Raw genomic sequence first — 25801 nt, forward strand, 5'->3', positions numbered from 1 at the left:
TATGTGCAGTGTGCATAAGAATTAGTTTGTGTTTTTTCCCAAACTATTGTCCACTGTCCGACCCCAAACAATCTGAGGGACTGTGAACCATCCCTCTGCTTAAAACATTTGAGGACCTTTAATCTGGAAACTACACTCCTATTAATGCAGCCTAGAGAAGTACTGTATATACTCGAGTATAAGCCTAGTTTTTCAGCCCTTTTTTTAAGACTGAAAAAGCCCCCCTCGGCTTATACTCGGGTAAAGGTCCTGGTGGACTTATATTTGGGTCAGCTTATACTCGAGAATATATGGTACATTTATTATTTTTCTCTATTATTATTGGTATTATTACATTTATTATTTTTCTCTATTATTGTTGCTACTATTACATTTATTTTACTCTATTTTATTATTATTATTATTAATACATTTATTATTTCACTCTGATATTATTATTATTATTATACAGTAGAGTCTTGCTTATCCAATGTAAATGGGCCGGCAGAATGTTGGATAAGCGAATATGTTGGATAATAAGAAGAGATTAAGGAAAAGTCTATTAAACATCAAATTAGGTTATGATTTTACAAATTAAGCACCAAAACATTATGTTATACAACAAATTTGACAGAAAAAGTAGTTCGATATACAGTAATGCTATGTAGTAATTACTGTATTTACGAATTTAGCACCAAAATATCACGTTGTATTGAAAACATTGACTACAAAAACGCGTTGGATAATCCAGAACATTGGATAAGCAAGTGTTGGATAAGTGAGACTCTACTGTATTTATTATTTTACTCTATTTATTTCTACTTGTATTATTTTTCCTATTATTATTATTATTATTATTATTATTACATGCATTATTTTACTCTATTATTATTAAAAGGATACATAAGCACATTTACATTGAAGAAGATGAGAATAATGATTTAATCAGAGTTGAACAATCTTATCTTAAATTCGAGCTTTATGTAAATATTCAAAAACATTTAACCTACTGATGCCTCAATTAATGTAATTTTATTGGTATCTGTTTTTATTTTTGAAATTTACCACTCTCGGCTTATACTGGAGTCAATGTTTTCCCAGTTTTTTTGTGGTAAAATTAGGTGCCTCGGCTTATATTCGGGTCGGCTTATACTTGAGTATATACGGTAGTTGGTCTCAGTTCAGGATTGGGGGATTGAAGGTATGCTCTTAGATGAAATGCACCTGACTTTGTATTCCCCAGGAGCTTAGAGTAGCTAGAAAAGGAGACAGTCTTACACAGTCCTTTCGATCATCGGCGTTATCCCTGTCTCTTTATCCATCTCTGTTTCTAAGAACACAGAAGGGACCTGTATTTAAATTGTGATGTGATGCAAGTGGGAAAAAACACCTCCCTTCACTAATTGGTGTGGTGCAAGAAGGCTTGCTGTTTACCGCCTCAATAAGAAACATTTAAACATCTGTTAGTTGAAAAGCAAGAACAGAAGCAATAGCGGCAACTTGTTAGAGGAAAGCAAAGCCTGTCCGAGAAGCCTGTTCAGCTGATCAGATATCCTAGGAAGATACAAAGAGGAAGCAAAGAATGGTGGAATCCTGGGATTTTTGGGTCACTGTGTTTTTGGGTCTCTTGATTGTGCATTATCTGAAACAGCTCTGGACCAGCCGAAACTATCCTCCGGGTCCTTTTCAGCTCCCCCTCATTGGAGGGATATTGAGGATTGGAACTGGATTATCTCACAATATTCTCATTAAGGTATTTATTTATTTAAAATTAATCAGCTGATGAATAAGAAGCTTACTGAAAGGAACTGTAAATGATTCTCTACGGCAGTGGTTCTCAACCTGTGGGTTTCCAGATGTTTTGGCCTTCACCTCCCAGAAATCCTAACAGCTGGTAAACTGGATGGGATTTCTGGGAGTTGTAGGCCAAAACACATGGGGACCCACAGGTTCAGAATCATTGCTCTATGGCAACAATAGCACTCTAAAAGCATTTGCCAAAGGTTCCCGGGGGGAAAAATGTGACAATTAAATTTGTGAACCAGTCCAGTTTCATCTGGAGCCTGGCCAATTTGATTATGTCTGGAGATCAGTTCAGTGATACAGATCTGTTCTGATTTTTAATTTTTAAACTCAGGGTGGATCTATACTGCCATATACTGCAGTTTGGAATTGCATTATATGCTCAGCGTAGACTCATATAAGGAGCCCCAGGTGGCACAGTGTGTTAAAGCGCTGAGCTGCTGAACTTGTAGACCGAAAGGTTGCAGGTTCGAATCTGGGAGCGGAGTGAGCGCCCACTGTTAGCTCCACTGCTAGGTTCTGCCAACCTAGCAGTTCGAAAATATGCAAATGTGAGTAGATGAATAGGTACCGCTCCAGCAGGAAGGTAACGGCGCTTCATGCAGTCCTGCCGGCCACATGACCTTGGAGGTGTCTATGGACAACGCTGGCTGTTCGGCTTAGAAATTGAGATGAGCATCAACCCCCAGAGTCGGACACGACTGGACTTAACGTCAGAGGAAAACCTTTACCTTTACCTAGACTCAGATAATGCAGTTCAATGGGTCCACACTGACCATATAATGCAGCTCCCAAATCTGCATAATAGCTGGAAACACAGGAGACTTCAAAGAGGACATTAAGGTAAACAGATTTCAGATTGGTATCTGCATTGTGTTTTGTGCTAGAGGACATTTTCTGTTTGTTTAAAAAGTAATATTCAGAGCTGTTTTTTTAATCATGCAAGGATAATTCATGTCTCCTTGAATGTTGCTAATTCATGTTTCCTGGCATTGGTCCCTAGAAGAGTTGCAATTCAACATCTGCATAATTCCCAACATTAGTCAGCGAGGTCTGTGAAAGTTAGCTCAGGCACATAATAATGTTATGACAAAGAAATGACAGTTTACAGTTCATATTGTTTTTCTTTTATTCTATCGGCTGCCTACCTGGTGAGATTCAGTGATACAGCATGTTAGGGAAGGGGAGCAGGAAAGTGTTCATGAATCTGAGGGTGAGTTGGAATCTGAGGAGGAGACTTTGCAAGTGCCCACTTTTCAGGAGAGGCAAAAGGAAACAGAGCAGAGATGTTGTTCAGCTAGAATAGCTGCCAGAAATGCAGCTGAGTAATGAGGAACTGCCCTAGCAGCTGGGAGGGAACTTGGGGCTATAAAGCAGAAGCAGGTGCAGCCAGCTCTTGCTGGTAACAAACTGACTCTAATCCCTTCACTCCCCGTGTGCCTGCTCCGAGTCTGCATCTGGATTTATTGCTGTTTCTTTGTCTGAAGTAAGACTGCTATTTGATTTGGAACTGTATCAGAGACTAAGAACTGCATTTGCCCTAAAGACTTCCTTGCTTCTTTTTGCATAATAATAATAATAATAATAATAATAATAATAATAATAATAATAGTAAAAACGTTGGCACCTTCATTGAAAACATGATGGAGCACTGGAAAACTGAACTGTTTGTTGGAAATGAAAGCTATGGACTTGTCAACATCAGGAGAGGAATTTTCCAGGGAGACTCATTGTCCCCTCTGCTTTTCATTATTGCCATGATCCCTCTGTCAACAATCTTACAAAAAACAAATCTCGGCTACCAAACATCTAAGAATTCTCACAAAATTTCACATTTGATGTACATGGATGACCTGAAGCTATATGGGAAAACGGAAACTGAAATCCAGTCTCTGACTAACACTGTCCGAATTTTTAGCACTGATATCAACATGGAGTTTGGTTTGGACAAATGTTCGACAGTGGCATTGAAGAAGGGAAAAATCATTGAAAGTGAGGGCATCAATATGCCCAATGGCCAAACAATAAGGTGTCACCAGCCAGAGGCCTATAAATATCTGGGCATATTACAGCTGGACAACATCAAGCATGAACATGTGAAAACTGTGGTCAGTAAAGAATACACACAAAGGGTCAGAAAAATTCTCAAAAGCAAGCTCAATGGAGGCAACACCATCAAGGCCATAAACACCTGGGCCATACCTGTCATAAGATATACTGCTGGCATTATAAACTGGACACAGATGGAACTGGACAATTTGGACAGAAAAACAAGAAAACTTCTGACCATTCATCATTCACTGCACCCTCGCAGTGATGTTGACCGGCTGTATCTGCCTAGAAGATCAGGGGGCAGAGGACTCTTGCAAGTAAAACAAGCAGTCAAAGAAGAAGAACATGCCCTGGCAGAATATGTAAAACAAAGTGAAGAACCTGCTTTGATTGAAGTCAAAAATCAGAAACTCCTCAAAGCACAGCAGACAAAAAACCAGTACAAGAAAACTGCACTACAAACTAGAGCTGAAAGCTGGCACAACAAAACACTGCATGGAAAGTTCCTTGACAAAATTGAAGGAAAAGCTGATAAGGAGAAGACCTGGCTCTGGCTCACGAATGGGACCCTGAAGAAGGAGACAGAAGGCCTGATCCTTGCAGCCCAGGAGCAAGCCATCAGAACAAATGCAATCAAGGCCAAGATCGAAAAATCAGCTGATGACCCAAAGTGCAGACTGTGCAAGGAAACCGATGAAACCATTGATCATATCCTCAGCTGCTGTAAGAAAATTGCACAGACAGACTACAAACAGAGGCACAACTATGTGGCCCAAATGATTCATTGGAACCTATGCCTCAAGTATCACCTCCCTGCAGTTAAGAACTGGTGGGATCACAAACCTGCAAAGGTTGTGGAAAATGAACACGCAAAGATACTGTGGGACTTCCGAATCCAGACTGACAAAGTTCTGGAACACAACACACCAGACATCACAGTTGTGGAAAAGAACAAAGTTTGGATCATTGATGTTGCCATCCCAGGTGACAGTCGCATTGAAGAAAAACAACAGGAAAAACTCAGCCGCTATCAGGACCTCAAGATTGAACTTCAAAGACTCTGGCAGAAACCAGTGCAGGTGGTCCCAGTGGTGATGGGCACACTGGGTGCCGTGCCAAAAGATCTCAGCCGGCATTTGGAAACAATAGACATTGACAAAATTACGATCTGCCAACTGCAAAAGGCCACGTTACTGGGATCTGCACGCATCATCCGAAAATACATCACACAGTCCTAGACACTTGGGAAGTGTTCGACTTGTGATTTTGTGAAACGAAATCCAGCATATCTATCTTGTTTGCTGTGTCATACAACGTCGTTGTGTCAATAATAATAATAATAATTTATTTATACCCCGCCACCATCTCCCCGTGGGGACTCGGGGCGGCTCACAACTTTACAAAAGTAACAGCACAAATACATTAAACAATATACACAGTTTAAAACACAAGAAAATGATAAAACAGAAGTTAAAACAAAGGTTTATATAACAGTAATAATATCAAACAACCACCAATGCAAATCCGTCAACTTCAAAGGTGGGGTGGGGGGACTATAGCAGCAATATAAGATAAAATCATTAGATTAAAATACCCCGATGAAAGGAGCCTAATAACATTCAGGATAGAATTATAATGAGGCTGGTCATTATTCCACTGAGTGTGCTGTACTTTACGTTCTGCTGAAGTAAAGCAGTTTTCATTTACTTACCACAGTGTCTTAAGGCTGTTCTTCAAAGACAAAACAGGACACAGTATAAGGATGAGATGATGAAAGGATTGCTTGATATTATTGTGTCTCTTCAAGTTCCTTTCTGATTGATGGCAATAATAAGGTGTTTTCTGGGTTTTCTTGGCAAGATTTGCTCTTTAGCTTTCTCCAAGGCTAAGAGTGTGTGATTCTCTTAGGTCACTCAATGGGTTTCCGTGACCAAGCAGGGATTTGAGCCCTGGTCTTCAGAGTCCTGTTCCAGCTTGCAAACCACTATGCCATGTTGGCCCACTTCACCAGCAATCCTACTAAGGAGAACAAGAGAGAGAAAAACTGAGATGGCGAAGGGTGGAGAAGGCAAACATAGCCAGAAGACGTGGCAATAGGTAGAAAGGGGAAAGTGGGTTGGAGAAAGAGACTAGGGGAAGAAGGAGAACACAAAGGCAATTAGGAGATTTGCACAGGACTGTGGCAAATGAGTGAAAGAGACGGGAAGAAGGAAATCAGGACAGTGGGTTCAAATTACAGGAAATGAGATTCCACTTGAACATTAGGATGGACTTCCTGACTGTTAGAGCTGTTCAACAATGGCCTAGTCTAGTGTGATTGTCTTCCAGATGTAGAGTCTTGTTCATGGATCGTAGTAAATGACCACAAAGACCTTTTCCGGATCCACATGGCCTTTCAAAATGGGGACATAGATTTCCAGATGGAATACGGTCATCACAAGAGTTTCCTTGGGGCGCCTTCTTCCTCTTGGCACATTTCTCCCTTTCACCCTCCATTTGTGCCTCTTCAGTGTTAGTTTTAAGCCAAGCTTTAAATCTCTTTTGTTGTCTATCAGCATTCCGTTTTCCATTCTCAAGAGAAAAGTAACCACTTTGGGAGATGATGATAGGACATTTGGACAATGTGGCACATAATCCCTGAAGTGTGCTGTGAAAAGGCTTGAGTAGCCCATTCATGCATCGGAATTCTAACACTATTATCTCGAGACATGAGAGCACGGGATCTTTTGGGAAGATCACTGTACTTTGCCAAAACAAGAACTTCTTAGACTCACTGGACGAGAAAAAATCTCATGGGAACAGACTTTGGATGTTTTTCTGCCAGTGATATAAAACATCCAAGTTACTTCTGCAGAATTGTAGGAAATTTATTTATTTACAGTATTTATATTCCACCCTTCTCACCCCGAAGGAGACTCAGGGCGGATTACAATGAACACATATATGGCAAACATTCAATGCCAACAGACAAACAACATATATAGACAGACACAGAGGCATTTAACATTTTTTTCCCAGCTTCACGATTCCGGCCACAGGGGAGCTGTTGCTTCACTATCCACTAGTGGCTGTACTTCCTCATTCTTTTCCTCGTGTTTTGCTGGCAGTTTTATGATGTTGTAAATTAGTTAAATTAGCCTCCCGCATAAAGTGTACCTAAATTTCCCTACTTGACAGATGCAACTGTCTTTCGGGGCTGCATAGGTCAACAGCAAGCCGGGCTATTTAATGGTTGGGGGCTTAACCCGACTCGGGCTTCGAACTCATGACTTCTTGGTCTGTAGTGATTTATTGCAGCTGGTTACTAGCCAGCTGCGCCACAGCCTGGCCCTGTAATTCAGGGCGGAGCCTTTGGAGTTCTCAGCTAGGGAGGTCTTTGGATTCCCTAAACTACATTTCCCAGCATTCTGCAGGAACAGATTGGACGATTGGCAGATGATAGCCTCCACTCGATAATGCTGGTGGGAAAACGTTTTTTATGGCCACATTGTTGTAATTTGCTATCGTGTCAAGTTTAACTTATGGCAACTTTTTGAATGAGAGACAGCCAAGAACTCTAGATATTAACTGCCTTCCACCGTTTCCTTGACTGAGTTAATCCAACTGTAATGCAGTTTTCTCTTTTCTTACTGCCTTCAACTTTACCAAGCACCACCCTCTCTTCCACTGAGACATACTGTCTCTTGATATGTCCAAAGTATAACAAGCTCATTTTAGAAGTGAAACTTTAAGACATTTTATAAACTTTACCCCTCTTGTTCCTTTATCATTTTCTGAGGGCAGAAGTTGAGGACTGAGATTTCTACCTCCATGGACATTGTTACTGTAACTCTAATACCACAAGATGTAATAACCATTAAATATTACACCAATTACAAACTTTGCTGGCTTTTTTATCATGTAAATTTTTAAGGTGCCATGGGAAGCAAAAGTGATGCTGTTGGAGTCACAGATGTATGTAGGCCTGTATCTATGATCTATTGCAATAGTGCGGCAATAGATGGTTGTCTGGTATAAAAAAGTGTTGTTGTTGTATGATTGAAAAGTAATTGGAAAGCAATAGAAAAGCAAAAAAAATGCTAAGTTTGAATGTAAACTTCTGTTCTTTTGATGGCAGTTGGCTGAGGAATATGGAAAAATTTACACACTGTGGTTAGGACACCAACCAATAGTAGTAGTGTCTGGATTTGAAGCAGTGAAAGAAGTCTTGGTTGACCATTCGGATGACTTCACTGGCCGACCAGTCTCTGCTTTTGTTAAAATTGGCCTGGAAAAAAGTGTTGGTAAGTTACTAAATTGAACTCTCTGAAAGTAATTTAGCATTTTCCCCAGCAGGAAACTTTGAGAAGTATTAATTTGTTGTTGTTGTTATTGCCATGCAGGTCTTACTAGGGTTGCCAGATGCCTCTTATGATAAGAGATGTTCTTTCTTTGAGGGTTGGAAAGCTTGTCCCTTAGAGGATTGGCTCATATCCCTTATTATAAGGGATGTCCCCATTTAAGACCTGGAAACCACCTCTTACTATATAGACTGAGTAAGATGCCGAAAAATCCTATAGCTTGAGTCCTTCAGAAAGACAGAAATGTGTCTATCATTTGATTTATGAAACAATGGACAGTACGTTAATTTCATAGAGAAATACATGGCTAAGTTAACTGAAAGCCGTGCTTTCATTTGGTATTTGATAGAATACAAACATATTCATAGATATTCCTGATCGTCAACCCTACATGACATGAACTTCAGTTGCCTCTTATTGTGATCTTGAAAACTTGTCAACATCAGCACCTACAAAAGGATGGAGGATGTTGTTCAGTGTAACTCTTGTAGTTGCAAGAAGTTTACCATAAATAGAATGGTGAGAAAAACCATGCATATTTCAAAGCTCTTCTGGTTTTTAAAAAACATCGATGCTGTGGGTTATTTGGTTACTTTAATAGTTTTTAAAGTGTTTTAAGTTATTTTAATTGACTTCACGTTCAATTTTATTTTAATATATGTACTCTTGGGTTTAGCATTGCATTGTTTTTAATGTTGTGGGCTGTTTTGCATTTCAATTAAGAGATAAAAGTGGGATCATCATCTTCATCTGTCTGTATATTAGGCTTGTGTATTTTGGGTGAATCGCTATCCTTTTCAGCTTGCCAGATTCCCGAAGCCACCCCATACCTGTTTTCACGGGCCTTCAGAAAACGAGTGCACTGCTGAATGGGCGTTTTTGTTCCGCATCCGAAAAAGTGGCTCTATTTGGCCCATTGACGGCAATGGGAAACTTACAAGGCACCCCTTTCTTCCCTTCAAGGGAGCCTGGGTGTCAGCAATGGGGTTAAGAAAGCACCCTATACAGCCCATTATGGGGGGGGGGGTCTTCCCACAGGCTTCCCTTTCATATCCTTCATTAAGACCTGGATTTTAAAAAAGTATCAGAGTTTAGATACCACTCTTTCTGGTACCTTTCCCTTCTCTTTGTAGAGGAGGAGACTGGGTTTAATGCTTCCTCTAGTTGTTTCTGCTCTAGAGGAGGGGCAGGCATGCACACTTTCTCTCCCAGCACCAGCAGCATGCCATGTAGCTTTCCAAGGCATTTTAAGGAGATCCAGGGAAGCAAGAGCAATGACCTAGAGCTCAGTGGAGCTATTCTCCCTGGACTACCTTAAAAATCCCCTCACTTGCCTGCAAGGCTGCAATCTCTTTTCTGCTTGAGTTTTTCCTTCCTTAAAAATGTTTCTACTTTCTACTCTAGAGGAAAGATAGGCTTCTTTTTTGTTTTATGGGATTACTATTATTAATAATAATAATTATCTTTTAGAAGTATTTTTTGAAGGAGAGGAAGGGAAGGAGAAAAAGAAGGTAAAAGGGTGACTCTCCAAGACCTCAAATGCAGAGCCACATGCCCCACCCACTGTCCCTCAGGTCCACAACTCCCAGTCAGTCCCACTAAATAAAAAGAATCAGGAAAATCAAGGAAAATCAAAAAGATTCAACTGTGATGCCGAATATGAGAGGAGGAGCCTGATTGGCTGCCAGGTGGTCCCATTTCAGATAGGAATCCATGACAGCTGGGCCCTTCCTATTACGGATACCAGATCAAACCGAAGTAGCTGGATTGGCCAAAGTGAATGGCTAAAAACAGATCCGCAAACAAGTCTAATGTATATGTATGTATGGATAAAAATAATAGTCTCATTATTTTCATTTCCAATGCACAATCATGTTGCCCAAGAGCTGGAGCCCTCATCAGGAAACATAGCAGATCAGCAAGAAAACTGCACACTTTGCTCCTGGTATTTGAGGTTATGTAGTGTTATGAAGCAATTATTCTGTGGAGAAATACATTTTTATACATACACACTATTTTCTGTGCAGAAAAAAAGGTTTCCTAGACTAAAGACACCAAGACAAAGTTTCCTAAGCAGGGAACCTTTTTTTCTGAATAGAAAACAGTTTTAAATTAAAAAGATGTTTTTTCTCTGCAGAATGCTTCCTGCCTAGCACTTTAGGACACTTTAGGACACTTTAGGACATTCAAATAGAGGGAGAATGCTGCAAAAGAATAGGCATTTTCTCCTTCAGCAAGGAAATAGCAGCTTTAAATATGCCTGTTTGCATGCATCCCTATATATACACCTAAGTCATTTTTTTGCAACATGTCCATAAATTTAATTGTGAATGCAGCCATCTGCACTATCAAGGCTCAGACATACATTGTCCCAATAGCTGGTCAAATATATCCCATTTCAAACTGATATTGCATTTTCCCCACCGAACACATGAATTCTCACTCTTTACCAAAAAATGTGCAAAATCCCTTTGAAAATAATTGCTTTTTCTAAAATAAAATTTGTTTTATATTTTTAAAACGACAGTTCCATCTATTCTTTTTCTTTTAACATTTTTGTTCCTGGTAAGCAAAAGAACAAAACTAGTTTTGCTAAAGACACTTGTCTTATTGGCATCAATATATTTTTTCTTGTTTTGTCTTGGTCCTATTATGCTAGCTTTGTCTCCTCATCTTCCACCTGTGAAGCACTTTAAGATTTTAATCAAAGATAATAACTGTAAAATACACACAAAAAAGTTTTAACTACTTACTGATTTTATGGGTTTAATTAGAACCGGATTGACAGGAACTGACTGATCTAATTTATCTTGATGCTACCAGTAGTACAGAGTTGTTCTTTTGATGTTTCTCAAGGCCTGCTCTTATCTGTTCATTCTTTACCGGTTGTGTTTTTCAAGGACCCCCACCTGCCAGTTGTTCATACACACAAGGACATGCTGAAAACTTTATATATCTTTGTAGCTTTGAATCCATTCACTTGATCAAGAGTTCATTGCCCTACAACTGTGCTTTGTGGAATATGTTTTGCAAGAAGGGTGTTACGCTCTGGATATTTCTTTGAAGTGGAGGCTTCTGCTTGTAGAGATAACATTATTTGCAAACCATCATTATCATATTTATTTCTTACTCACCTCTTCCCATGAATTGAGGCGAGGATCAACAACATATGAAAATCCATCATGAATCATCAGTTAAAAACACGTGACCCAAAAGATCACTCAACTCTTTTAGGGATAGCATTGTATACTGATTTACCATGTAGCTTCTTTCCCTGGCACACCCATTCAGAATCCACAAATCACCTTGGTGTCTTCATACCTCTGGGCCTTAGCAGCAAAACTCAGAACTGGCAATCTGTTCCCAGTGGATTTGGAACCAACCTCTCTTATCATACAAAGAAAAGCAATACAAGAGGATGAGTCAAACAGGCAAAAGTCCTTATGCAAATTGAAAGTTTCAGTCCCTAGCCACCTTTCTGTAACAAGATCTTGTGAAGGCCACCAATGAGAGATCAATGCTCTGGGAAGATTCTGCACGTCTATGAGTATTTTAACCAGAAAGGCATCTGCCTCCAGATCAAGTCTTTGAAGCACTCCATCTGTGGACAGGGAAGAGCACCAGTGATCCCATTATCCACTCCAGCCACATGGAGAACTGTAAGCAATGTATTGTACTGAAGGCCAAATGCCCTAACCATGTAACTAACTCTAAGGGATCTAGAAGAAATACCATTATTAATTCGGATGGTTACCATGTTATCACACCAGAAATTAATACATAGAGGAGTTAGTCAATCCATCCAAATCAATAGTGGATAAACTCTAAAACATAAGATCTGATAGCAAATTTCCAAACACCTGCTTTTCAAGTCATACCTGGACACACCAGTGCTGATGAAAGTAGAAGCCACACCAAATGGATCATCACAAACATGTCATTCACCCCCTCAGAAAGAAATGGCATCAAAAAGGCAAGAAAATCATGCCACACCTTTAGGTTTTCTCTGATACCCTTAATAAACCAGATCATGTGATGAGGTTTACAAATCCCAGAAAAGGATTCATTAAGGAACCTTGGTAAGGTCCTGCCTAGAGCTACAAGCAACATGTAAATGCCCCACAAACTCCAGAAATTATTTAAGAGTGACCTTATAAAGTTCTAGAAAAACAGAAATCCCATGGCTAAGATCTCAAAACCTCTCCTCAGGAAGCCTGCAGTACTAAGCTATGGTATTAATATAAATGGGTATTAATATCAATATTAATACCCTCAGGTTAGCTTCACCTTGCTAAATACACCAGGCTGTACACAGGTTGAAGTCTTTTGTAGTTTATTAGGAAATAGGAAATAAATAGTTCTTAAAAGCAAAAGTAAAGTTCCAAAAGATAGTTGCAAAACCAAGGCTATAAAGAATAATCCAAGAAAACATTAGGCATAAAACAAGGTTCCATTAATGCATGACAAAGTCCCATGAACTTGAATACACAAAGCTGCAAGATGATTCAGGAAAGCAAGAGATTGCTTCTTGACTCCAAACAAGACGTTGCTTTTGACAAAGTTTTCTCTCTCAGACACCCTTTTAATATTCTTGGCATAGCATGAACGCATTTCTTTGGCCTCTGACCTCTCTCTTGTTTGCTATTCTGACACTCCTGCGAACCCAAAATTCCAAATGGCCAGCTCAATCCAGAGATGCCATTTTGTCAAGGCCAGACAGCTCGTTAGCAGCAGCCTGTGTCTGCATGCTATCTAACTGGGAGCTGTCCTCCCTTTGCACCTGGTTAGCTTCAGTACCATCTCCAATATCATCAACACCATTCCCTGCCGTGGGAATGCCTCCCTGCTCCTCATCTCTCACAACAGGGACACTCTGAACCTGAATCTCATAATTCCCATCAGAGTCATCTTGAATCTGAATCCCATCATCTTGAACATCTGGAACTTGAATCCCACAATCCCCATCAGAGCCACTCTGAGACTCCAGCTGAGTCACTACAATGCCAAACATGTAACAGGGCCCTCAGTTTTCCCATGTGCAAGAGGCAATCCCAGCTCCTCAATTAAATCAACAAAATCCTGCACGAATGCACAACACTGCCTTGTCCCTGCTGTAGCCATAAAATAAAATAATCCAGATAATAAATGATCCCTGTCTTACCTGATTTCAAGGAAAGGGTCCATTCCAGAGTCGTATGAAACTTCTCAAAAACATTACACAACACGGAATAATTCATAAGGAGAGCTCATCCCATGTACAACAACCCTCAAAGGAAAAACCTAACCAATCAAAGTCCATACAATGCACAGAGAAAAGGCACAAATGCAGATGTAATGTCTCATTTGGGCCACTCCACATCAATGCCATTCCTTTTCTTTGTCAAATGACACAAAGTGCATAGAGCAAAGTTTCTCTACAATGGTGCCATTAACAGACTACCTTCTTGAAAAGGAAAGAAGGTGAATAAATATATATATAAATATATATTCAGCAGACATCGTCTTGTGGCCTACTGCAGAAAATGTGTATAGACTAGAAAATGTAAAGAAAATTAAAATGTTTATTAGGTCATAAATAAATAAAATATATTTACTGTAATGTTTGTATGTATGTAACCACAACCACCACTCACAAAGAGTTTTATATATGCTGATGACCTTGGCCTAACAACACAAGCAAAAGAATTTGAAACAGTTGAAAACCAACTCACTAATGCCTTGAAAGATCTCTCCAGCTACTACAAAGAGAACCACCTGAAGCCCAACTCTGCCAAGACACAAGTGTGTGCTTTCCACCTATGTAACCGTGAAGCCAACAGGAAACTGAAAGTTACTTGGGAAGGTCAAGAGCTCGAACACTGTTTCCATCCTAAATATCTTGGTGTCACTTTAGATCGAACACTAATATATAGGAAACACTGCATGAACACCAAGCACAAAGTAGCTGCACGCAATAACAGCCTGCAGAAATTTACTGGCAGCGCATGGGGTGCAGACCCACAAGTAATAAGAACATCAGCCCTAGCCTTGTCTTACTCAACTGCTGAGTACGCCTGTCCTGTCTTGCACAAGTCTGCCCATGCGAGGCAGGTGGACATAGCATTGAACGAAACATGTAGAATAATCACAGGATGCCTTAAACCTACACCTGTTGATAAACTCTACAAGTTATCTGGCATTGCCCCTCCTGATGTGCGATGGGACGTTGCTGCTAACGGTGAGAGAAATAAGGTCGAACATTGTGAAAGCCACCCACTGCATGACTATCAGCCTCCTCCCACCAGACTCAAATCAAGGAAGGGCTTCATGAGAACCACCACTCCTCTTGATGTTCCCCCAGCAACAGCAAGAGTATCCTTCTGGGCAGCTTAACCAGGCAATTCCAACTGAATGGCCCCCCATGAGGGTCTTCCTTCCTCCAGGAACCAAGAATGGGAAACTTGGAGGTCCCTAAACAGACTCAGAAGCGGAGTGGGCAGATCAAAAGACAACCTGCAAGATGGTACTACCTGGAGGAATCTTCCATCTTGTGTGACTGTGGAGCTGAACAAATAACTCCGCATATGTATGCTTACCCACAATGCCCTGCCTCATGCACGGAGGAGGAGTTGTTTAAAGCTTTTAAACTTATTTATTATGCAATGCTTTTGTCACAAAATAAATAAATAAATAAATAAATAAATAAATAAATAAATAAATAAATAAATATGTATGTTAAATATTGACAATGATATTAAGAGCTTTTTTGAGGAGGTGGGGTTGAGATATTTGTAGTTTTTTTTTACTTACACAGGGGTCTTGCCCCCCCCCCCATTGCTGTGGAAATGGAAGGATGTCTGCAGATTGATTTGGGGTCTTGCTAAACTTCACATAAATTCTGGTATCTTATAGGAAGGCACAGAAAATTTGGGGTTTTGTGAGAGCTGGGACTTCACAAGGTTTTGCATGAGATCTGGGTCTCAAAACTTGTGCTAAGGTTTCTCAATAGCTTTATCATCATGACTGTAATGAGATTTCATTCAAGGCCTTTGCCAAGGAATTGCTCAGCCAAGCCTCAAGGCATGGTGCTATCTTTAGTTCAGTGTGTCATGCCCCATCCTGTGAAGGCATTTGCGGTGCAGGATATCAGAGAAATGCTATTAGAGGAGATAGAAAAAAAGTGGCATCATTTCAGAAGTTCTTCATTTATGAAAGAATGGTGTCAATTTATAAATACAGAAGAAGCACAGACTGTACTAAGAGCAGCCTCTTCTGGATAATGGAGATTTAATCTGGCATGTAACTATTTCCCATTGGTTCCTGCTAGTCCCAGGTATTCTATTTTCAAGTGGCGACATCTGGAAGCAACACAGACGATTTGGATTAGTGACCTTGCGGAAGATGGGAGTGGGGAAAAAATTAATGGAGAGCCAAATAGAAATGGAGGCCAAGCATCTAGTGGAGAGCTTTGCATGTACAAAAGGTATGTAATTTTAGGCAATGATAAGCGTTTATGTCCCCGTCTGCTGAAATCCTTATGCACAGATTTTGGTAAAATTCACATTAATGCCATATACGATCTTAGTAATTCTGGTGTGTAGTTTCAGCAATCCGCTAGGACAGTGGGTTCGGAGCCTGAAACACTTTGCTATTCCAAAGTTCAGATTGAAAAAAGAACAGGGTTTAATGGCAAAAACAACAGAAATTTATTTTTTTTCCAGCCAGAAAGGAGGTCAAAAGGAGGAGTGTCTGTGCTCTCAAATATCTGACCTACCTAATACAAAATACAAAACATATTTATACACATTTGAAACCTATTCAGCACACCCACACCAGCTTCTGGTTGACTGAAAACTTGCCCTGCTAGAATTTGACCTGTTATTGGTTGTTAGCTCTACAAGGTAGGCCAGTGATTGGTAACCATTTACCCTATGTAATTGTTTTACTTTTGGATTTTGTTCTAGCTATCTTCCTCCTTCTATCATGACACCTAACTCATGATGATGATGATGATGATGATGATGATGATGATGATATAAATACTATCACTTTCAGGGCAGCCTTGTGATCCTATGCTACCAATCACGAATGCAGTCTCCAATGTGATATGTGCCCTGGCTTATGGATATAGATTTTCTCCTGAGGATGAAGTATTTAAGGAAAAGTTAAAATCCGTGGATTACGTAACTAAGAATGCAACTAGTGTATCTGCTGTTGTAAGTTGTTTTTTCTTTCTTTCTTATTGCATTGCAAAGATCTCCCAAATTCTGTTCTCTACAGGAATGCTAGGAAAAAGTTTGTAACAATCAGTATGTTGGATTTGGTCTAAATATCCTAAAAGCACCGGATATTATCTTATCCTGGAAGTACTTGGTTGAGAGACCAGCAATAAAAACTAGGTGTTATAGGCTCTATTTCAGAAGAAGAAATTGGCAAAGCTACCTCAAGGTATCTCTTGCATTTATAGAAGTTGAATATAGATAGCATCACACTGGAGGACCTACAGATTTCTAGAGAAGTGTTTTCTCTAAAGCCGTTAGGTCCTCCACATGACTCGAGAAAGGTGAAATCAGTGAATAATCCTCAAAATCATAACCTCAAATGTGGCGGGATGGTCATACCATATTTCTATAGATGTTCTCTGATAGATTTGCAAGTTTGCAATGCCACTAGATAACAAGGCCTTAGTATAGGGTTAACATGCATCTTCCTTTTCCAAGACATGCTCTTTTTCAAAACTAAATTAGCCATTTTTCAAATTCCTGAACATGTCTTCTTTCTCAGAGCTGAAATTTCCATCTGGATGGATTTTTAAAATCTCTGGGCTTTCTTACAAAGTCCAGACTGAAATTTGTCAGATGCAGGGAATCAGGTGGTAGAGCTCGGAGGAGGAGGAGGTGTAAAGTCCCCAGAGTGCTTTGGTTGTCAACATGGCTGGCCAGTCCGAATGCACACAGCATCACCAGAGAAAAATGTTCCTTCTTAGAGGCTTGCTAATGATGTCACATTTCTGGTCACATGGTCTGGCACCAGAAATAATATTACCAGAACAGTAGCATTACTAGCAAGCCTCTGTGACAGAAGTGCTTGCTGACAGTGCCACAGTAGTGGGTTTATTGGCAATGTGGACAGTGGATTGATCCAGATCCTTCCTGAACTGGTTTGCCACACCTATTAGCAGAGCTGTCCTTAGTTAGTTTTCTATAGTAGGCAAAGGTAATTTTTGCACACACACCCCGTGGCACGGGGGGCGGGACCAGGTGGGACCACTTTCCCAATTCTGGCAGTATCCTTTCTGCCTGAATTCCTCTCCAATGCTTCTTCCATTGCCAGTAGCCTGGCTAGGCCTTCCCGCCATGTGGCCTGGCCCCGCCCCCCACGTGCCCCAGCCCCGCGCAGACTCGCCCCCACCCCATGCAGCCCCACCCCCGTCCCCCACGGCTCTGCACCCCGTGCGGCCTTGCCCCCCGCGAGAAGGCCGGAAAGGAGGAGGAGGAGGCGGGGGTGGTGCCATCCTCCTGGGGCCTTGACGGCGCCCCCCAGGACGATGGCACCACAGGCAAAAACCTACCTCACCTGGTGGTTGGACCGCCTCTGCCTATAAGGAGATCTATAACAGTGGTTCCCAATCTTTGGCTCTCCAAGTGTTTGGGACTTCAACTCCCAGAAGTCGTAGTCAGCTTGACCCATTGTCAGGAATTCTGGGAGATGGTCCAAAACACTTGGAGGACCACTGCTCTAGACCACTGCTCTAGAGCTTCCAGGAATTTTTAAAGTATACTTCATGTTCCACAGAGATGGTTTAATACCTGGATGCAGTGGCTGTGTTGTAAATCCAGTTATATATTTTGTGGAATCCCTGAAGCAGCTGAGCCCTGAGCCCACATTTTTTGGGCATGTAGACATGGCCTAAGTTGCCTCTTTGACTCTTGTCATTTTTAATATTGTCTGATTTGATTTTGAGCCAAATCCAATATCAATTTGGAGCAACAGAATTTTGGGAAATTGAAAGGTTACAATATAGTTCAGAAAGAAATATTAATGTTGAACTCCCTGTTAGACAATAGTATTATTTACAATTTTGACATTTCAGGTAACCAAAATAATATACAAAGAACTTTTTCTAGACATAGATCGACAAATATAAGGGAAAACATCTTCAGTTTCTCAACAAAGACACAGGGATCAGAGAACCACAACTGTATCAACTTGATTTTACTTTCCTCTTCTATGTAGCTCTATGAAACATTTCCTTGGCTGATGCAACATCTTCCAGGTTCTCATCAAAAACTGCTTGAGATTTTAAAGAAGGAGATTTCCTTTGCAATGATGGAGATAGAGAAACACAGGGAACATCAGGACAAATATGAACCACAGGATATCATAGATTTTTATCTACTTCAGATGGAGAAAGTAAGTATTAACTTTGAATGCCATTATCATTATATTGCATAAATGTCATTATATTACATCTGTGGGACCATCAGGAGGATTTTCTGGGCTTTGGATAAAATCTACTCTGAGCCCATTCCCATGCTACTTAATCTATATTATGAGGCATTACAGTGAACTAATATGCATGCATTGAAACAATATGTAAAAAAAATCCCTACCATTGTAGTTATGAGCGCATAACCTATACAGTCACATATTCATAACTTATTCATATTCATGGCCACTACACATTCAATAATACAGGGATACTGAAGGATTATTAAAATTTCCCAGTCCAGATTTACTGGGTAGCAGCTACTGTGAGTGATGGAGGTCTGTTCTGTTGTCAGTTGGGATGCAGCAGATTGACATCTCCAGAATGAAGAGGAATGGCACAAGGGATCTTGTTCTGATTATCATACCAGAGATCACTGGAGGAGAGTGTGGAGGTGTCAGTTTGCTTTGTCTTGATTGAAAGGAGAACAAATCCCTGCTGCTCATAGCTGCTGCAGATTGGTAAGTCCTTTGTTAAGTATACTACATCAGCTACTTACTTAAGTGTATTTAGGTACACTATATCTGAGTTTCTGAAAAGTCTTCTGTTCATGACTTGTTTATGCATGATTTATGTGATCTTGGGTGTATAAGTATATAAAATAGGTGTAGAAATCTAACATTTGCAGGCAATAAATCATAAAGAAATTCATTTTAAATAATATTTTAGTATACATATAAATGCCCCTATTTATTATTTTATTTTATTTATTTACTATATTTTTACCCAGAGTGAAGCTGAAATAAAGCCATACACAACAGAGTGCTTATCAGTTGTTAGCAGAGTTTAACTGCACCCTGATCTTGTGCTGCTCACTGTTTTTTTTTAAAAAAAATCTCTTATTCATTTTTTATCCAAACTCAGGAGGTTTGACACGTTGCTCTATGTGCAAATATATGCACACAGAGATCAGGAGCCCCTTATCCCCTATCAGTCAATGACCTAATCAGCAATATACTCATGAGGTAGGCCATATATATATCAGTAACAGCAAAAGATTTCGCATTTCAAGGAAAAGAACTTTTCCTTGTCATCAGCCAGGGATAAAACCCTGGGCTGTGGCGCAGCTGCCTAGTAACCAGCTGCAATAAATCACTACTGACCGAGAGGTCATGAGTTCGAAGCCCGGGTCAGGTTAAGCCTCCGACCATTAATAGCCCCGGCTTGCTGTTGACCTATGCAGCCCCGAAAGACAGTTGTATCTGTCAATTAGGGAAATTTAGGGACGCTTTATGCGAGAGGCTAATTTAACTAATTTACAACACCATAAAACTGCCAGCAAAACACGAGGAAAGGAATGAGGAAGTACAGCCACTACTGGATGGTGAAGCAACAGCTCCCCCTGTGGCCGGAATCGTGAAGCTGGAAAAATGTTAAAAATGCCTCTGAGTCTGTCTACTGTATGTTGTTTGTCTGTTGGCATTGAATGTTTGCCATATATGTGTTCATTGTAATCTGCCCTGAGTCCCCTTCGGGGTGAGAAGGGCGGAATATAAATACTGTAAATAAATAAATAAATAAATAAATAAATAAATAAAACCCTCGTCATGAATGTCACATGATCATGACTTAGCCTTTTCCAGCCTATCCCCTAAGTTACACATCACCACCCACTTAATCATTCAGCAAGTGTGTGTGACCACATTTCCATTAAAACTGTATTTTTATACCAGTTTTACACAGTGGGATTACAGCCAGTGCATTCCTATCTAACAATGCATTATCTATTTAACATATACTACATAAGATACTTAATTAATAAGTATACTTAAGTAACTTAAGAAACTGATGTACATTCAAGGGCACCCTCTTCCCCATTTCAGGTTTTGGCCCAAAAATCACAGGGAACTAGATGACGTTGCTAACTTAGTAACTTATTTCCAGCATCTCTAAAACATATTGAGCAAGTCTATTGGCAATAAGTGTAACTGGAATGTATTGAAAATGTGCAATGGGCAGATGGGAACCATCGTGTGAGTGGGACATATCCATACGCTCTGCTATTAAGATCTGGATTCATGCAACTCTCCCGGCACCACTTGCAAAGCCTAGCATGAGACCGTTCCAACTGCCAACACTGTTATGTTTTTCCAAGAGACTGGCTCAAAGAACCCCACATCTTTTACTTAGAATTTCTTAATGTGTGTAATTTCAAAAGGGTATCAAAATAATCCAACCTTTCTATATACTCCCTTTAATGCCAGATTATTTCCGAGGTCTACAACCCTGAGTCAGGAAGCCATTGCATACTTCCCTATTGGAGAAACAATGTCTATGGTATAATGAAAACCTGACTTCACAAAGTTCTTTCTTTTAATTCAAATTAAATATTTTTTTCACCTTACTCCCCACAACAGAGCAAGAATGACCCCACCTCTACCTATAGTGATGATAACTTGGCTCAATTTATTAACGATTTACTCATTGCGGGGACAGAGACCAGTGCCACCAGTCTGCAATGGGCACTTCTCTTAATGGTGAGCTATCCAGATATCCAAGGTGAGAGAAACACTAGTGTAAAGGGAGTGACAGTGTTGTGGATGTGTTTGTTTAATTCAGTTGTGGTTTGTAATCTGCCCAATACAGTACATTCCTGTATACAGTATTAGCAGAGAATGTGTTTCTAGATGTTGCATGGATACTTGTGAGTACAAATTGTAGTAAACCCTACTGAAATGAGGGATGTGTGTTTCGGTTTCAAATCCTGTTCGCAAGAATCACAGTCCTTTGCTCAAGCATCTGCATCATGTTGGTTCTCTCCATATGGGAGAACATGGTCCTTCAAATGTTTGCATGACCATCTCCTATAACAAAAGGTGAATGGTGTAGGAAGCAACCTGGACCAGAGATAATAAAGGGATTACATACACACAGTATGCATGCATTACACAAAATAGTGCATGTGGGTCAGATGAGAATACTAGATATGTTACTAGATTGATTCAACATGCAAACTATTTCCAAAATTAAACTTACACTCACCCCATTTCTCTCAGACAAGGTCTACAAGGAGATAGAAGAGGTTTTGGCTTCTTCTGAGTCATTCTCTTATCAAGATCATAAGAAACTGCCCTATACAAATGCTGTGATTCATGAGATCCTACGTGCCAGATATATCTTACTTTTTGGGCTTCCTAGAGAGTGTGTGAAGGATGTGACGATACGTGGATTTCATATTCCAAAGGTAGGAGGCACTTACAACTCAGAGACATGATTTCAGCAATAAACAAAAGGCGAATTATCAAGCCAAGGTGCTTTGTAGCACCTTTGAGACTAAGATCTCTGGTCCACTTCAAGATGAAGGACTGGTGTACAGAAGACCCCAAAATCTATTGAAAACTTTTATAGACAGGTTTTACTTCCAGTGGATGTCTGTGTACTAAGTCTTTGGATAGCTAACCACCACTCATGACTGATTCAAAGATGGTGAACAGTTACTGGTAAATAAATAGCATAGAACTGGAGGAGACTACAGGGACCATCCAGTCCAAACTCTTGCCATGCAGGAACACACAACCAAAGCATTTCCAAGAGATGACCATCCAAGCCCTAGAGCAGTGGTTCTTAGCCTGGGGTCCCCAGATGTTTTTGGCCTACAACTCCCAGATATCCTATCCAGTTTACCGGCTGTTAGGATTTCTGGGAGCTGAAGGCCAAAAACATCTAGGGATCCCTGGTTGAGAAACACTACTCTAGAGTACAATACACTCATAAAAGAGAGATTAGATGGCCACTGTTCAAACTGGACAAGTTAGAATGGATAACTATAGGTAATATCATATCGATGCGAGAATGAATCAACCAGTTACAATTTCATAAGTGCAATACCATTTCTTGATATAAATAATTACATAAATAATGTATGTTTCACCTTCATATGTTCCAAAACATAAGAATGAGAGCATCTTTCTTAAGATATTTCCTTTTGTGGTTTCTACAAGGACCATTCAATGTAAACTTGAACCAAGTAGGTAGTTTTCCTTGTCTTCTTAACTGCTCATACAAAACTTTTACATTCCTTTTTGCTCATACACAACCACTCCATTACATCAGCCGGAGTGTTTTTTTAGTGTAAAAAAATAAGAATTAATACTTAACAGTATAACACTTTGAGGTTGATCCAGTTTGGGGAACCCTTTTCAGTTGGGTATCTCCTTAATCTGTCCAAATCGTGCCAATTCTACTTGATATCAGGGATATCCCTGTGCATGCAAAGCATATGTCTATTTATGTACAATGACCATAAAGTTTTTCTATTCTATTCTGTTATTCTATTTATAGACAACAAGTTAAACATGAGCCAACAATGTGATGCGTCTGCTAAAAAAGCCAATGGGATTCTGGCCTGCATCAATAGGGGAATAGCGTCTAGATCCAGGGAAGTCATGCTCCCCCTTATTCTATTCTGCCTTGGTCAGACCACACCTGGAATACTGTGTCCAGTTTTGGGCACCGCAGTTGAAGGGAGATGTTGACAAGCTGGAAAGCGTCCAGAGGAGGGCGACTAAAATGATTAAGGGTCTGGAGAACAAGCCCTATGAGGAGCGGCTTAAAGAGCTGGGCATGTTTAGCCTGCAGAAGAGAAGGCTGAGAGGAGACATGATAGCCATGTACAAATACGTGAAGGGAAGCCATAGGGAGGAGGGAGGGAGCTTGTTTTCTGCTGCCCTGCAGACTAGGACACGGAACAATGGCTTCAAACTACAGGAAAGGAGATCCCACCTGAACATCAGGAAGAACTTCCTCACTGTGAGAGCTGTTCGACAGTGGAACTCTCTCCCCCGGGCCGTGGTGGAGGCTCCTTCTTTGGAGGCTTTTAAGCAGAGGCTGGATGGCCATCTGTCGGGGGGGCTTTGAATGCGATTTCCTGCTTCTTAGCAGGGGGTTGGACTGGATGGCCCATGAGGTCTCTTCCAACTCTACTATTCTATGATTCTATGATTCTATGATTCTATATGGATACATACAAGTTGTGTTTTGTGTATGTGTACATGCATATGTGATACACACATCTTAATACATAGATTAAGACTCTAATGGCACAGAACGCAGCCAAAGGATGGATCATTTTGAAGAATTTTCTTTCTCTCTCTTTCAGGGGACATTTATTATTTCAGATCTGCGATCTGTTCTTCTTGATCCTGAGCACTGGGAAACACCTGAAAAATTCAACCCTCATCATTTTTTAGACAAAGATGGACATTTTATAGCTGGAGATGAATTTCTGCCATTTGGAGCAGGTAAATTCAGAATCAATTCATATCTACTTGTGGGTTTATTTGAGAGCATCAATTTGAGGGTCAAAGTAGAACAAATGATGTGAAGTCTAGGGCTGGATTTATTGTAGTCTGGAAAAGATGGCATCAGATTTAAGCCAAGTTGCAGAGGAAAAGGGGTGGTGTGTTTTCCAGGCTATATGGCCATTTTCTCTCAGGTTGATGTGGATGCTGGGATAGGGAGTTGAATTGACCATCCGTCGCCCTGCCTGATTTGATGAGTCAGCTCTCTCTGTCTGCTCATCCGAAGGACCACCTGATGCAGCAGCAAAAGTGCCTCCAACAAAACTACACCGTATTTGTTATTTACTGCTAGCAGGTCTAATTGCTTTATTATACAAGATATATACAATTACTCAGAGCCATAACTCTCCGGACACATGGCACGTCTTCTCTGCTCAGCTCGGCTGTTATGTCTACAAGGCTGGCACCTCCCGCATTCCTGAGTACAAAGTTCCGGCCAGACAGTTCAAATGGAAGTCCTGACCTATTGGTCCTGTGGGCAATCAGTCAAGCAGGCTTGTGCTTAACCCTTGTGCTGCTGGAATGCTTTGCTGGAAACACACAGTTGCAAACACCCAAAAGCTTAACTTGATATAACATTTCACTTTAACAACAGAAACACACTAATATTTTCCAGAAGTATTCTTTCCTGACATTTCGCCCACATCTATGGCAGGCATCCTCAGAGGTTGTGATGCCTGCCATAGATGTGGGTGAAACGTCAGGAGAGAATACTTCTGGAACGTGGCCATATAGCCCGGAAAACACACAACTACCCTGTGATTCCAGCCATGAAAGCCTTCAACAGCACAAATAAATAGTTCAACATGTTGTCGAAGGCTGACTCCCCCCCTGAGAGATAGAGCAGGTTATAAATAAAGATGATGATGATGATTACTATTACTATTATTATTTTATGGCTAGAATCACTGGGCTGCTGTGAGTTTTCCAGGCTGTATGGCCATTTTCCCAAGATAGTTCAAAACTTTCTTGCCTTCTCCTATTTCTAATCTTCCTTACTCCACTACCTGAATCCCTGACATTAATTAGGACAATTAGCATGCATGAAAAGTGATTCTGGGTGCATTTACACTAGAGAATTAATACAGTTAGATTCCACCTTAACTGTCATGGGACAATGCTATGGAATGCTCCTGGAACCAAAGAATATAGTCTTACTTTCTATATTTCTTTCCTGCTTCTCAGGCGCTCGGCTTTGTCTGGGGGACCAGTTGGCCAAAATGGAAATGTTCCTTTTCTTTACCCATCTGCTGAGGATATTTAAATTTCAACTTCCAGAAGGCGTGAAAGCATTAAATACAGAACCAATATTTGGGTTCACTTTACATCCCCATCCTTACAAAATTTGTGCGGTTCCCCGCAGCACCTGAACATAAAAGAGATGGAAACCATTTGCTAAATACTGAACTTTTCTCTGCCTTGACTTGTTACATTCATTCTGGCCAGGAATGTTGCTGGCTTTGCCAAAACTTCAAGCAAATGCATCATAAGCTGTTCATCACTGTCTGCTAGAGTTAAGCGGAACATTCTCCTGGAATTTCACCCTCATTCATAGCAGGTAAAGTGGAAAGAGGGGAGTCATTCTTTTTTTTCTTCACATGAGACGTAAACAGTTTGCATTGCCAGGTATCGTGTCAAGCATCATCATCATCATCATCATCATCATCATCATCATCATCATCATTTAATTACTTATTAATCGCCCTCCATCCACGATGCTCTAGGCGATTTACAAGATAAAATTGTAAAGGATAAAAATACATACATACAAATATTGATTAAAAAATATTAAAATAGATTAAAAGCTCTAGTAAAGAGCCATGTCTTGAGTGCTAGGGTAAAAGGCCCCAACTCACGCA

The 25801-nt window shown here is 40.4% G+C and overlaps 1 protein-coding gene across 1 annotated transcript; it reads left to right on the top strand.

Moving 5' to 3' along the window:
• The first annotated feature begins 1565 nt into the window (after positions 1–1565).
• On the top strand, positions 1566–25801 carry LOC103277497 (cytochrome P450 2J2). The gene is made up of 9 exons (XM_062976883.1): positions 1566–1732; positions 7952–8117; positions 15481–15636; positions 16209–16369; positions 18390–18566; positions 21000–21141; positions 21639–21826; positions 23741–23882; positions 25128–25801. The coding sequence occupies exons 3-9, from the start codon at positions 15555–15557 to the stop codon at positions 25310–25312; spliced, it is 1077 nt and encodes a 358-aa protein (XP_062832953.1). The 5' UTR covers positions 1566–1732; positions 7952–8117; positions 15481–15554; the 3' UTR covers positions 25313–25801.

Source organism: Anolis carolinensis, chromosome 3 (genome assembly GCF_035594765.1).
Source record: "Anolis carolinensis isolate JA03-04 chromosome 3, rAnoCar3.1.pri, whole genome shotgun sequence".
In the NCBI taxonomy this organism is placed as follows: domain Eukaryota; kingdom Metazoa; phylum Chordata; class Lepidosauria; order Squamata; family Dactyloidae; genus Anolis; species Anolis carolinensis.